Below are 14,376 nucleotides of genomic sequence, written 5' to 3' on the forward strand. Positions count from 1 at the left end.
GAAATCTTTCACTGTTCTCATTACTGCATCACTCTTGGTGTGCTCTGCGATCTCTCTAGCAGAGATAGGGATCTCATCTAAGAACGAGACTCTGAATACCGGGCTACACTCTTGTGCCTCTGCTTGCATCGGTAACCTAGATAATGCATCAGCATTTCCATGTGTCAGAGCGGCTTTATACTGAATATCATACTGGTAGGCTGCTAGAATTAGGGCCCATCTCTGCATTCTTGCTGCTGCTAATGTGGGAACACCTGTCTTAGGTCCTAAAATCTTGACCAGTGGCTGATGGTCTGTACAGAGGGTAAATTTTCGACCATACAAATACTCATGGAACTTTTGTACTCCAAAAATTATACTGAGGGCCTCCTTCTCTATTTGCGCATAATTGACCTCTGCCTTGGACAGGGTCCGTGAGGCATATGCTATTGGCTGCTCACTGCCATCTGGTAGCTTGTGTGATATCACCGCCCATATCCCGTATGGGAAAGCGTCACAGGCCATTATCACTGGTAACTGGGGGTCATAGTGCGCTAGCACTGGTGCTGCTGTCAGCATCTTCTTGGTTTTCTCAAAAGCCTATTGGCGCTGCTTTGACCAGACCCATTCCTGTCCTTTCTGTAGTAGTTCTGTCATAGGTTTTATCTGAGTAGATAAAGAAGGCATGAATTTTCCATAGTAGGTTAACAAAGACAGAAACACCCTCAACTCGGTGGTGTTTTTGGGCACGGGGGCCTTCTCGATGGCCTCCGTTTTCTCCTGAAGGGGGTGTAACCCCTGTGCATCTATGCGATGGCCCAAATAGCATACACTGTCCTGAAAGAAAGCACACTTTCCCTTGTTTACTCTCAGCCCATATTGATCCAACCTCTGCAGTACCCTTTCTAGGTTTTTCATATGACTGTCTGTGTCATTGCCTGTCACCAATATGTCGTCTAGAAAACAGACTACACCATCTAACCCCTGCAGCACTTGATCCATTGTTCGTTGAAATATGGCTGGAGCGCTGGCTACACCATATGGCAAGCGATTGTATCTGTACAACCCTTTTGGTGTGTTGATTGTTAAGTATTGCTTGCTCTCCTCCTCTAACTCCATCTGCTGATATGCCTGTGTCAAATCTAGCTTTGTAAAATGTTTCCCTCCTGCTAACTTGGCAAATAGGTCTTGTGTTTTGGGAAGAGGATATTGATCTACATCCAGAAATGGATTTACTGTTTCTTTGTAGTCCCCACATATGCGAACTGTGTTGTCTTTCTTTGGTATGTTCACTATGGGTGCTGCCCACTCACTGTGTGGCACTGGAGAAATAACCCCTTGCTTCTCCAAGTCATCTAGCTGTTTGTTTACGGCTTCCCGCAAAGCATAGGGAACCGACCTGGCTTTGCAAAACTTAGGTTTTGCATGTGGGGACACATACATTTTAGCCTTAACCCCTGTCACTTTACCCAAACCATTGCCAAATACCTGCGTATATGTCTGACACAGGGACTATCCTGTTGACCTTAGACCAGTCTAGGTTTAATGGTCTTATCTAATTACGACCCATGAGTGCTGGACCCCGCCCCCTGGCTACCACTAAGAGTAACTGCAACTTCTGTTCCACACACTCAACTGTGACCATTATCTTCCCCATTAGCTCTAATGGCTCATCTGTGTACGTTTTCACCTTAGTCATACATGGAAGTAATGTTACATTTTTGAACTTGGCATGGTACATATATGATATGACTGATAACGCGGCACCTGTATCCACTTCCATACATATTTTCTGATCATTACATTTCACAAACACATTGTATGGTTTCTCATACTCACAATGCATGTTAGGTCGGACTGTATACAGTCCCATGTGAGTCTGTTCCTCTGAACCGGACCCGTACTCTGCTTGTTCAGTCTCTGTGATCATGTTGACTCCTCCTCGCCCGCCTCTTTGCTGGGCCGTGCGCGTTGCTCTCCCTCGCTGATCTGGTCCGTTGGATTGGGCCCTCTTCTTGCAAGCCCTCTCCAGATGCCCCGTCGTCTTGCAAAACCGACACTGGAAGTCCTTGTAGCGACAATCCCCTGCCGAATGCCCTCTTCCGTTGCAGCGGTAACATTCCGACGCATTGCCGCTCTTTTGCTCTGTTTCTGCTCTCGTGGTCGCTGTCCACCCGTGGCGCCTTCACGTTGTCTTCCTGTCATCTCCACTCTGTCGGTTCTGAACTGCGGCTCTGGCTCAAACCTTTTCATGTTGACCACGGTGCATTCGTAGTTGTTGGTGATCTCCATCGTCTTGGTCCACGCTAGGACCCCGTCACAAGCTGCATTCAGCAGCTTACTGCACAGTTCGTTACTCGTGATACCGCAGATAAACTGGTCGTGAAGCTGCTCTTCAATTGATGTTCCAAAAGCACACCAAGAAGCCAATCCTTTCAATGCCGCCACATATTCCGTGAGCGACTCACCAGAGAGCTGTTTGTGATTTCTGAACGTATACCTCTCTGCTAGCACATTCTTCTTCGGTGAGAAATAGGCTCTCACTGACGTTAACAAGTCTTTCAAGTCCACATTGCCCGGCTTGGCTGGTGCCACCAAATCCTTGAGCAATGTAAAAGTTTTAGCTCCTACCACGGAGAGAAAAACAGCCCTTTGCCGGCCTGTCGCGATGTTGTTTGCGATGAAAAACTGCTGAAGTCTCTCTTCATAGGCTTCAAATGTCTCTATCGTCTCATCAAACACCAGTCCCGTTTCTAGACTGTACAGCACCATTCCGTTGTGCACTTGCCAGCCACAGAGTTCCAAGAAAAAAATACGCGGGAGCTAGCTTGACTACACACTTTCTTCTAGCTAGGTCGCTACTCGGCTACAACCTCTATTTCCGAGGTGGACACAAACATGTGTTTTCCGTTATATTCGTCGCCACTGTTGTATCTTCGTTAATAAGAGACCGTGGTAGTTCTCAGTTGTGCTTTATTCACAGTTCGGTAGATTACAGGTCTACAGTGGAACCGTAGGCAGTCCCTCTATCGGCTGCCTGACACTGACACAGAGCGCTCCTTGGCGCATCTGGTTAACGGAACAGTAACCAATGACATGCAAGACACGTGACACAATAACCATGGGAATTGTAGTCCTACACTACACTACAGCCTGAAGGAGCCGGAATCAAACCGGGAACCTTCCGATTATCAGATGACCGCTCTACCTCCTGAGCCACTAACATTCGCTAACAGTGATACATCAGACATATCTGCCAAAATGGATAGGTCCAACCGTTAAAAATATCAATCCATGACCATATAATAAGTAACTTTCCTCTCCTCTCCTCTCCTCTCCTCTCCTCTCCTCTCCTCTCCTCTCCTCTCCTCTCCTCTCCTCCTCTCCTCTCCTCTCCTCTCCTCTCCTCTCCTCTCCTCTCCTCTCCTCTCCTCTCCTCTCCTCTCCTCTCCTCTCCTCTCCTCTCCTCTCCTCTCCTCTCCTCTCCTCTCCTCTCCTCTCCTCTCCTCTCCTCTCTTCTCTTCTCCTCTCCCATCCTCTCCACCCTTCTCTCTCTTCTCCTCACCTCTCCATCCTCTCCTCTCCACTCCTCTCCTCTCCATCCTCTCCTCGGAACTGGAGTCGGTCCCTGGGCGCTGAACTGTGGCTAAATAGTTAGGATGCGTTAAATGCATAGATGTACACGTTCATATTATCTCTCTCTCTCTCTCTCTCTCTCTCTCTCTCTCTCTCTCTCTCTCTCTCTCTCTCTTCTCTCTCTCTCTAGACCCTCCGTGTGGCTGGGAAGGTCAATATGATCTTCTTCATGGTAGTGATCTTTCTGGGGTCATTGTACCTTATCAACTTGATGGTGGCGGTGGTTGCCATGGCAACCACCGAACACAACGAGGCGACCATTGCTGAGGCCAAAGAGAAGGAAGAGGAGTGCTCCAGGATCCTAGAGGTGCTGAAGAGCAGAGAGGAGGAGGTGATATTACTAATATATGATCAGCTATAGGAAAATCTATCTTTTTCTTCCATCCCCCAATTTAGTCGTTATGCCAATTCCCTTCCTGGTCGTTGCATGCATTGCCCTACTGTCAGTCTGGGGAGGGTGTAGAGTAGACTATCACGTGCTGCCCTAGTGTCGGTCTGGGGGTAAGCAATAATATCTGTCCGTCAGATTATTTTGAGAATATGATTTAAAAAAATAAATATTAGGGCTGGCTGACCCCTATTAGTCGAATAGTCGACTAATCGATCGAAAGGAGCCGTAGTTGACTGCCAACCTCTTAGTCGAATACAAAAGTTATTTTTAGTTTTGGGGGTGAGTTATTATTCTCCCACACTAGTCAACACCTGTGTCTAGTCAACATGTGTCTAGTTAACTTGTGTCTAGTTAACCCAGGTCTAGTTAACATGTGTCGTTCTGTCTTTCTTTAGAATGCTGTGTTGGTGCGCAAGGCCAGTCAGGCCAGCAAGGGCAGCAAAGAGCTTCAGGAGAATGAAGATTCAGCACCACAGAGGAAGAGTCATGAGCAAGAACACAATACCATGGATGGTACACACATATTCATACTAGGGCTGACTCCTATTAGTCGATTAGTCGACTAATCGGTGGAAAGGAGCCGTAGTCGACTGGCCAACCTCTTAGTCGAATATATATAAAAAATAAATAAATAAAAAATATTTATTATTATTATAATTTTAATTATAATTCTTTCCAAAAGAAAAGAGGCCTAGAAGCGTGGCTAACGCTAATGGCACGCATACCAGAGGCTAACTGCCTACGAAAACAGGCACAGAGGCACTGAAAGAGGATTTCACCCATCTAATGAACGAACACACTAGACTAGACAAATATCAAGATGTATCCATCAGTGGACCAATTGCATGCTTTTGCAGAGGACAAGAAGCCTTTAGTCGACTCCTTCAGACATTAAGCACCCCCCACAGCCCAAATGGAATGATACAAAACAAATTTTTTGTATTTTTATTTTTTAATATTATACTTTTTTCTTTTTTTGTCGACCAATAGTCGACTAACGGCAAATTTTGGCCAATCATAGTCGACCATCCAAATCCTTAGTCGGGGACAGCCCTAATACATACACACATATGTATACACACACAAACACATATACTGTATACATACACATGTACACACATACCCATACACACACACACACACACACACACACACACACACACACACACACACACACACACACACACACACACACACACACACACACACACACACACACACACACACACACACACACACACACACACACACACACACACACACACACACACACACACACACACCCCAGACCTGAATAGGGCGTAGCGCAATGTTGGTATTAACTCCTAAAGAATGGGGCCCTAACTAACTGATAAGTACGGACGGAGCCAACCATAACATAAACAATGTTCAGAATGTCCAGTTATCTGTTGTCTGTTCCCATCAGAGTTTGAACTGAGTCAGAGGTCCTGTCCACCGCGTTGCTACCGCTGCGCAGACGTGTTCCTGAGGTGGGACTGCTGTTCCTCTTGGCGCCGCTTCAAACAGTGGCTGCACCCCTTCATCATGGATCCCTTTGTGGAGCTGGGAGTCACGTTCTGCTTCATCCTCAACACCATCGTCCTCGCCATGGACCATTATCCCATGACAGCAGGCTTTGAAGAGATGCTGGCCATAGGAAACCTGGTGAGAAACTACCTCTGAACCCTGACCTTTAACCCTACCCCTAAGAGCCTTGCTAAGCTCCATGCCATCATGGACAACCCCTCCCACCCACTATACACAGACTTGGCTGACAGAAGGAGCACGTTCAGTGTTAGACTAAGACTCCCAAGATGTACCACTGAACGGCACAGCAAGTCCTTCATTCCAACAGCCATCAGACTTTATATTTATAATGCATCAATGTGCCTCACTGCATCACTAAGCACAGGGTGACACAGTACTACCTTCCTGGACGTTTACATTTACAAATGTATACTTATTGTATATTTCTGTATATTTTCACTGTATATTTTATATTAGAATGTGACATAGGAAATGTATATCCCGGACCGTATTTTATTCTTAGGTTTATTTTATTCTTATTTGTGACTTTTGTTTTTGTCTACCTAAATGTTTACTGTTTACTGTGAGCGATTTGTAGTGCCAAATTTCCCTCAGGACGAATAAAGTATTTCTATTCTATTCTATTCACTACCCCACGACACCAAGGTCTGAAGACATACTGTCAGTAAGAAATCTGAACCCTGACCTTTAACCCTATCCCTATCACTACCCCATGACACTAAGGTTGAATACATACTGTCAGTAAGAAACCTGAACCCTGACCTTTAACCCTACCCCTATCACTACCCCATGACACCAAGGTCTGAATACATACTGTCAGTAGAAAACCTGAACCCTGACCTTTAACCCTACCCCTAACACTACCCCATGAGATCTGTCTCTGTTCTCGTCCCATCCACACTAAAATGCAACCCCTGAGCTTTCAAACTAGAACAAAGGTCACCAGTGTTTTAGGGGTTTAAAGATGCTGGAGTAGTGTGTGGATGCTAAGCGTAAATGTAGCAAAAGTTATGCATTTTAAAATGAAGATTTATCGGTGTGGACGTAGCCTGTCTTGGGGGAGAGAGTTCCGGAGCATGGGATCTGCCCTGGAGAAACCTCTGTTCCCTAAACGGTGAAGGTTGAATGTGAGGGTGGAGAGGAGGCAGGTTGAGGTAGAAGTGAAGAGGGGTAACCACTGGAATCGCTGAGCGATGAGAGAGGGTGGGGGAAAACACAAGAATAATAAAAAAAAAAAAAAAAAACTGTAGGAAACACAAAACACCAGTATAAAATAACTGGGAGAAAAATCCCAAAATAACCACCACTGCCTAGCAGTTGAAAACAACAAGAAAAACAATAGCAGCGGCTAATAACGCAGGAGACGCTGGGTTCGAGCCCAGCTCTCGGCGTTGCTACCGGCTTGGCCGGTCGTTCATACTAACACAATTGGCAAGTGTTAGAGGGTGGGAAAGCCGGTGGGTGGGGATTGGACGTTGTGGACAGCGACTCCTACAGGTCGGTTGGGTGACGCCAGTGCTGCGGAAACAGGAAGTAGCGAGGGCAGCGTGAGCCTCCCACGCGTTACTCCTCGCCACTGAGAGTTCGAGCTGCTGCGGTGAAAAGATGCAACAGGCTGCCTCCTCGTGTACCGGAGGGGACACGTGATGCAAGGCTTCTATCCTCACTACAGCCGACCAGTGGGAAGCATAGTCTAGCAACGTTCAAGACAGGGGAGGGAAGAATTGGATAATACGAAATTGGGATGGGAGAAAAATAGAAAAATGGGGAGAAAAAGTGGATAAGAAAAAAAAGAAAAAAAAACAATAGCACTAGAGACAGAGAAAACCCTAGAGAAGCATGAGCTTGGAACACTCCTCTACTATTGAGGGAGAAACATGAAATAGACAAGCATCCAAACACAGTCAACCAAACCTACTTATGGCACTGCACACCTGACACCAATCAGGTGGCAATCAGCCCACACACCTGCCATGCCGCATGGCAATTAACTGCAGAGGCCAGTGATTGACAGCTGTCCCTCACAGAAAGACGAAATAGACAGCTGTCACTCACAGAAAGACGAAATAAAGCCAAAGCACCTTAGAATAAACTAAAATAAAACCCACATAAACCGTGATCCATCACAATATTATCAAAAAACCTGCCAGATCTTGACAATACACAGACACAATGCAAAGGGGAACATTGTCTCACTTTACTCACGTCAGTTTGACAGTTGAACACTAGCCACAGTGGTGTGAAGGCACGCTAGTGCGTTTGGTCTCAGCAGTAGCATTGTTGACATTTACAAAAAATTCCATTTCAAAATGTATTCAACATCTACAGGCTACAGAGCAGTCTGTTTCATATTCATTGCTTCACCGAGGCCTGGCAAATTTCTCGCTCAAGTTGAATTATTTTCAACTTGTGTGAGCAGTGTTCATGTCACCCAGAGCAAAGCTCTGTCTCTGTTCGTCTCCATAAAAGTATTTTGTTTACTTTGTACGCATTTTCTGCCTCTGGGTTTAATTTTGCATTGTATTTGAATTTTACTGTAACCCTAACTCAACCCCTCCCCTTATCATCTGACATTTCACCTCTCTGACCTCTGTCTGCCATCAGGTTTTCACGGGAATTATCACAGTTGTGGTGGTTGTCAAGCTGCTGGCCATGGACCCATACCACTACTTCCAGGTCAGAACCAAAGAAGCCCCCGGACAAAAATGGCTTATAAAGTCACTCTGTGTGTTGTTGAGGTCCTGGACATGTCATCACATGAAAGTATAGGAATAATACTGTTTTCTTAATTTCCCTTTATTGGCCACTAAGCCCATACTATTAGCTAGCCACTAAGCCCATAATGTTAGATAGCCACTAAGCCCATAACGTTAGCTAGACACTAAGCCCATAATGTTACCCTGATGTAAACAAGACAAAAGTATTTCTCTGGTCTGCATCCCCTTAACAATTGTGTGTATTGAGCTGTACTGTATTGTACCCATTCTGCAATCTGTTAATACAATTTTCAATCAATCAATCAATCAATCAATCAATCAATCAATCAATCAATCAATCAATTAATCAATCAATCAATCAATCAATCAAAGCTAGCCACTAAGCCCATAATGTTAGCTAGGCACTAAGCCCATAACGTTAGTTATGTTACGGTCCACCGTTTCCTGCCCATATTCCTCCCCCTGCTCCTCACTCGCCCCCACCTTTGCACAGACTTCTACCTCCCTCTGCTGGACAGTTAATAATAATAATAATAATAATAATAATAATAGATTCCATTTGTAATGCGCTTTACAGTTGCGGGGCAAATCTCAAAGCGCTACAGTTAAAAGAACTTAAAAACTAGCGAGAATAAAGGAAAGAAAGAATATAAAAATAGGCAAGACTAAAACATAGAATAACATAGAGAAACATAGAATAAATAAAACTGATAAAATAAATTGGTAAAAGAACATAAAATGTGTGGAGCAATTTTTTTTATAAAAAGTCAACAGAAGGCTCTACTAAAAAGGTGAGTTTTGAGGCCTTTCTTAAAAACATCCACAGTCTGTGGTGCTCTCAGGTAGTCAGGGAGAGCATTCCACAGACTGGGAGTGGAAGAGCAAAAAGCCAGATCTCCCATAGTGCAGAGATTTGTCCTTGGGCGCTGGAGGAGGTTTGCCTGGCCAGATCGGAGATGTCGAGAGGAGGAGTGAGGGGTGATGAGTGGGGCGTTTCCGTAGAGGCATTTGTGGGTGAGCAGGGAGACTTTGAACTCAATCCTGAGTGAGACAGGGAGCCAGTGAAGGGACTTGAGGATGGGAGTGATGTGGTGGTATTTCCGCACTCATCAGGATCCTAGCAGCGCTGTTTTGGATACATTGTAGCCTTTGGATGTTCTTGCTAGGGATCCCGATGAGGAGTGCGTTGCAGTAATCCAGCCTGGAGGAAACAAAGGCGTGGATGAGCTTTTCGGCATCTGACAGAGTGAGTGAGGGGCGAAGTTTGGCGATGTTCCTAAGGTGGTAGAAAGAATTTTTGTATAGTTGATTTATGTGTGCCTCAAAGGTCAGGTGAGGGTCCATTTTTACCCCTAGGTTGGTGATTGTTGGTGACAGGGTGATGTTTTGGCCGGAAAAGGTGATGGTGGTGATGGTGGATGAGCGAACCTGGTGTGGGGTGCCAATAATAATGGTTTCAGTTTTAGAACTGTTTAACTGTCTGCCGAAGACTGTCTGCCGAAGACTTTGCGATCTTCTTTGAGGAAAAAGTGGAGAACATCCGCAGCTCCTTCTCCCAACCCCCACCCATTCCAAACGCTGAATCGAGAACCTCATCCTTCACTCTGTCATCTTTCTCTCCCATTACAGAAGCCGAGACCCTGACACTGGTGACGTCGAACCGTCTGACTACATGCCAGCTGGACCAGCTACCCTCCCCACTCCTCCAGACCATAGCACCGGACATCCTCCCATTCCTAACTGCAACCATCAACTCCTCACTCAACTCGGGGGTGGTCCCCACCTCCCTAAAACAAGCCAGAGTCACGCCCCTCATAAAAAAACCAACCCTGAACCCCACCGTCATAGCCAACTATCGCCCTGTCTCTCTTCTCTCCTTCCTTTCTAAAACACTTGAACGTGCTGTATCCAACCAACTTACTGCTTATCTCTTACAGAATGACCTCCTAGACCCCAATCAGTCTGGCTTCCGGACTGGCCACTCCACAGAAACGGCCCTCATTGCGGTCACAGAGGCACTTCACTTAGCAAAAGCGAAAGGCCTCTCCTCTGTCCTGATTCTCCTAGATCTATCTGCAGCCTTCGACACAGTCAACCATCAGATCCTCCTCGCGGCCCTCGCAGGAATGGGAGTGGCTGGATCTGCGCTGACATGGCTGACATCATACCTCAATGACCGCTCCTACCAAGTGTCATGGAGAGGGACTCTGTCGGCCACCCGCCCCCTCCGGACGGGTGTCCCCCAGGGCTCGGTCCTAGGACCCCTTCTCTTCTCCCTCTACACTAAATCACTGGGTAACATTATCACATCTCATGGCTTCTCATATCATTGTTATGCCGATGATACTCAACTCTTCCTCTCCTTCCCTCCCTCAGATATCCACGTCTCTGAGCGGATCTCGGCCTGTCTGTCCGACATCTCCGCCTGGATGACGACCAACCACCTCAAACTGAACCTAAGCAAAACAGAATTGCTCCACCTGCCGGCCAAATCCTCCCCCCTGACCGACCTCTCCATCACAGTCGAGAATGCAGCTGTGACCGCGTCGCCGACCGCCAAGAACCTTGGTGTTGTCCTTGACGACCAGTTGAACTTCTCTGCTCACATCGCAGCGACAACCAGAACCTGCAGATTCCTCCTGAGCAACGTCAGAAGGATACGCCCCTTCCTGACAAAAGAAGCCACCCAACTCCTCGTCCAATCAACAGTCATCTCCCGCCTCGACTACTGCAACGCACTGCTAGCTGGCCTCCCGGCCACTGCCACCAAGCCTCTTCAACTCATTCAAAATGCAGCGGCCCGCCTGATCTCAAACCTACCGAAGTCAGCCCATGTCACCCCACTTCTTAGGGACCTGCACTGGCTCCCCATTGCTGCACGTATCCGCTTCAAGGCCCTCGACCTAGCATACCGTGCGGCAAAGGGAACCGCTCCCGCCTACCTCCGGTCAATGGTCTCTAACTACACACCCTCAAGACCCCTACGCTCTGCGTCTTCTGGCCGCCTCAGATCTACTCCTATCCAAGCTCCCGGAGGGTCATCAAAGAGAAGCCGCCTATTCTCAGTCCTTGCCCCACAATGGTGGAATGAACTACCCATCCCAGTTAGGACAGCCGAATCCCGTCCAATCTTTCGCCGTCGACTAAAGACTCACTTCTTCAACCATTATCTGAAATGATAAAAAAAAAAAAAAAAAAAAAAAAAATCTAACCCCGACTAACCTTAATGTCATGCACTTGTCCTAATAAACTAACCTACACTGTAACACGCAACACTTTGATGAACATTGTTACTCAGCTGATAGAGTTATACCCTTCTTGCTGTCTTGTCGCACAGAACTTGTAAGTCGCTTTGGATAAAAGCGTCAGCTAAATGACTAAATGTAAATGTAAATGTAACTGTAAAAAGTTGTGCTTCATCCACGCCTTGGTCTCCTCCAGGCATGTGGTCAGAGTAGGGGTGGGCGATATATCGAGTATACTCGATGTATCGCGGATTGTTCTACCCGAGATGTAGTACTGTACTATATCGCGAACATCGAGTATTTAGTTTATATGGTGCCGCCCACGGCCGAGAGACACTCGCAGTGCTTTCCTCGAGAAGGGACGGCGGAGCTATAGGCTAACGTTAGTGTATTTGTACCGAGTGTAGCAGGGACGGCGGAGCTATAGGCTAACGTTAGTGTAGTCAGGGCTGTACAGTGCGATATAATGTTGCGGTTGTAATTTCATTAGACAGACCAGCGCGGACCTTTAATAACATGTAATTTAATTGACACAAGCAATGAGCTAACGGTAGCTGCTAACCAAGGTATCCATTAGGATTATACTAAGCTAACTAGCGATAGCTGCTAACCCTGGAAAACGGTCAAAGCGGACTCCACAAGACTAGTTCCATTCGTGAGGAAAGGGGGTGGGTTATATTGACAACGCTTGACAACAGAAGTTTAAACATAACGTCATATTTATTGGTTATTCGTTTCTGTATATCATTCAATTTCCATCTCTGTGTGTCTCCATCTCCATCTCTTCCTGTTTACATTCGAGTGTGACGTCATCACCTACGGCAGCTTAGACAATCAAAACGCGAACCTAGAACAAAACCCGAGGGGGGGGGGGGGGCTGGCTCTCTTGTTCATTCTCACCCCTCTCTCTCTCTCTCGCTCTCTCTCTACATTCAATGATTTAAAGTAGCCAAACGTTACAGACAGTATAAATACTAACTGGATAGTTGATGATATAAACATTTAATTTCATTATCTGAAATATTCTAAAATCATTAAGTCTGCTATAAGCCATTATACCTTTGTGTGTGATTATTATTTTCTCACAGTAGGGTGTGTATATATATACATATATATATATGTGTGTGTGTGTGTGTGTTTGGCTAAAGTGGATAGAAAACACAGTACTGTGTAAAAGTCTTAGGCACCCAAGAGTTTTTATATAAATTGTCTTAGATGTAAATAAAATGTTTTATTAGTGTCAGTAGACTACTCTTAGTACATTTTCATTAAATTATTTTTTAAAGCATCTTCATGGTTTAATAATGCAAACATATGTTGCAGGGACTTATTATAATCATCATATTGGCGTGACTGTATGCATCAAAGGGTTAAATCAAGCATTTTTATGTCAAAATATTGCGATATATATCGTGTATCGCGATATGGCCAAAAAATATCGCGATATCATTTAGAGGCTATATCGCCCAGCCCTAGGTCAGAGTGGAAGATGGCAGAACTGTGGATGGGGTAGGGTTTATTTTTAGGTAGAGTTGGGTGTCATCAGCGTAGCAGTGGAATGATATTCCATGCCGGCTGATGACAGAGCCAAGGGGGTGCATGTAGAGGGTGAATAGGGTGGGGCCGAGGACTGATCCTTGTGGGACACCACAGGTGACATGATGGGTGTCAGACCCTGCCTCTCCCAAGGAGACATACTCCGTTCTTCCGGTGAGGTAGGATCTGAACCAATCAAGGACAGAGTCTGAAAGTCTGATGGTGGACTGGAGCCGGTGAAGGAGGATGTCATTGATGGTGTCGAAAGCTGCTGTGAGGTCAAGGAGGATGAGGAGGGAAGGAGAGCCAGCATCAGCCGTCATCAGTAGGTCGTTGGTGACCCTGACCAGGGCAGTTTCTGTGCTGTGGCCAGAGCGGAAACCTGACTGGAACTTCTCGAGAAGTTGGTTCGAGTTTAGGTGGTCCTGAAGCTGAGCGGCAACTACCTTCTCCAGCACCTTAGACAGGAATGGGAGGTTGGATATAGGTCTGTAGTTGACCAAGATTTCCAGGTCTAGGGAGGGTTTTTTAATTAGTGGCTTTATGACTGCAGTTTTAAGGACAGAGGGGACATGGCCAGCCTGGAGAGAGAGGTTTATGACCTTGGTGATGAGAGGGCTCATAGTGACAATATTGGATGTCACCAGGGCTGAGGGAAAGGGGTCCAGGATACAAGTGGAAGGCTTCATTTTCCTGACGATTTCCTCAACCTCTCGCTGTGTGATGATTGAAAAGCAGCAGAGAGGTTGAGTAGTCGCCGGCTGTGGTTCAACTGTTTGGACTGGAGGGGCAGAGGGGCTAGAGAGTTACCATCACTGCTCCTTGGCTTCCTTGTGCACCTATCCCTGGTTATATATATGTTTCACTACACACTTGAGTGCATGCTTACCAACTGTTAGTCTGCAACACTACTCGACATCTAAGAAGGGAGATCCCCCCTTGAATGGCCCTTCTAAGGTTTCTCTCCTCCACACTGCCTGTGGAGCATTTTTCCCCTATTGTTAGGTTTTAGTGAGTTTTTCCTTACCTTCGCGTGGGGTATGTCTGGGAGTGCTTGCATTCTTTAATTTATTTGCATTTATTTAAATTTGTTGGACCTTATGGTGTTCTTGTTCTGTTCTTGACTTATTGTTATATTTCTTCTTGACTTGTTTAAAGAAGACATGTACGGCCCATGGGGACATTAACGAAAGGTTATGTATATAACCTAGTTATATGAGTACTGGCTAAGCGTCCCGCTCTTAAGCCTATCGAGATATACCCTATCTCATGTACCTATTGTACTCCATCAACGAAAAAACAAGTACACCCACACCTGCCGGGT

General features: G+C 46.1%; 1 protein-coding gene across 1 annotated transcript in view; it reads left to right on the forward strand.

Annotated features, from left to right (window-relative positions):
- The window catches only part of LOC311233502 (sodium channel protein type 4 subunit alpha B-like), a gene marked incomplete at its 3' end in the record, with an annotated part of 179,305 nt that overhangs the window by 23,116 nt on the left and 141,813 nt on the right, over window positions 1–14,376 (forward strand). Inside the window, exons 7-10 of the mRNA XM_084320469.1 lie at window positions 3,746–3,946; window positions 4,402–4,519; window positions 5,433–5,671; window positions 8,159–8,230. Coding sequence (XP_084176595.1) covers window positions 3,746–3,946; window positions 4,402–4,519; window positions 5,433–5,671; window positions 8,159–8,230 — 630 coding nt within the window. The remainder of the gene's footprint in view (window positions 1–3,745; window positions 3,947–4,401; window positions 4,520–5,432; window positions 5,672–8,158; window positions 8,231–14,376) is intronic.

The sequence above is a fragment of the Notolepis coatsorum genome (genome assembly GCF_963971535.1).
Source record: "Notolepis coatsorum genome assembly, chromosome: 8".
Lineage (NCBI taxonomy): Eukaryota > Metazoa > Chordata > Actinopteri > Aulopiformes > Paralepididae > Notolepis > Notolepis coatsorum.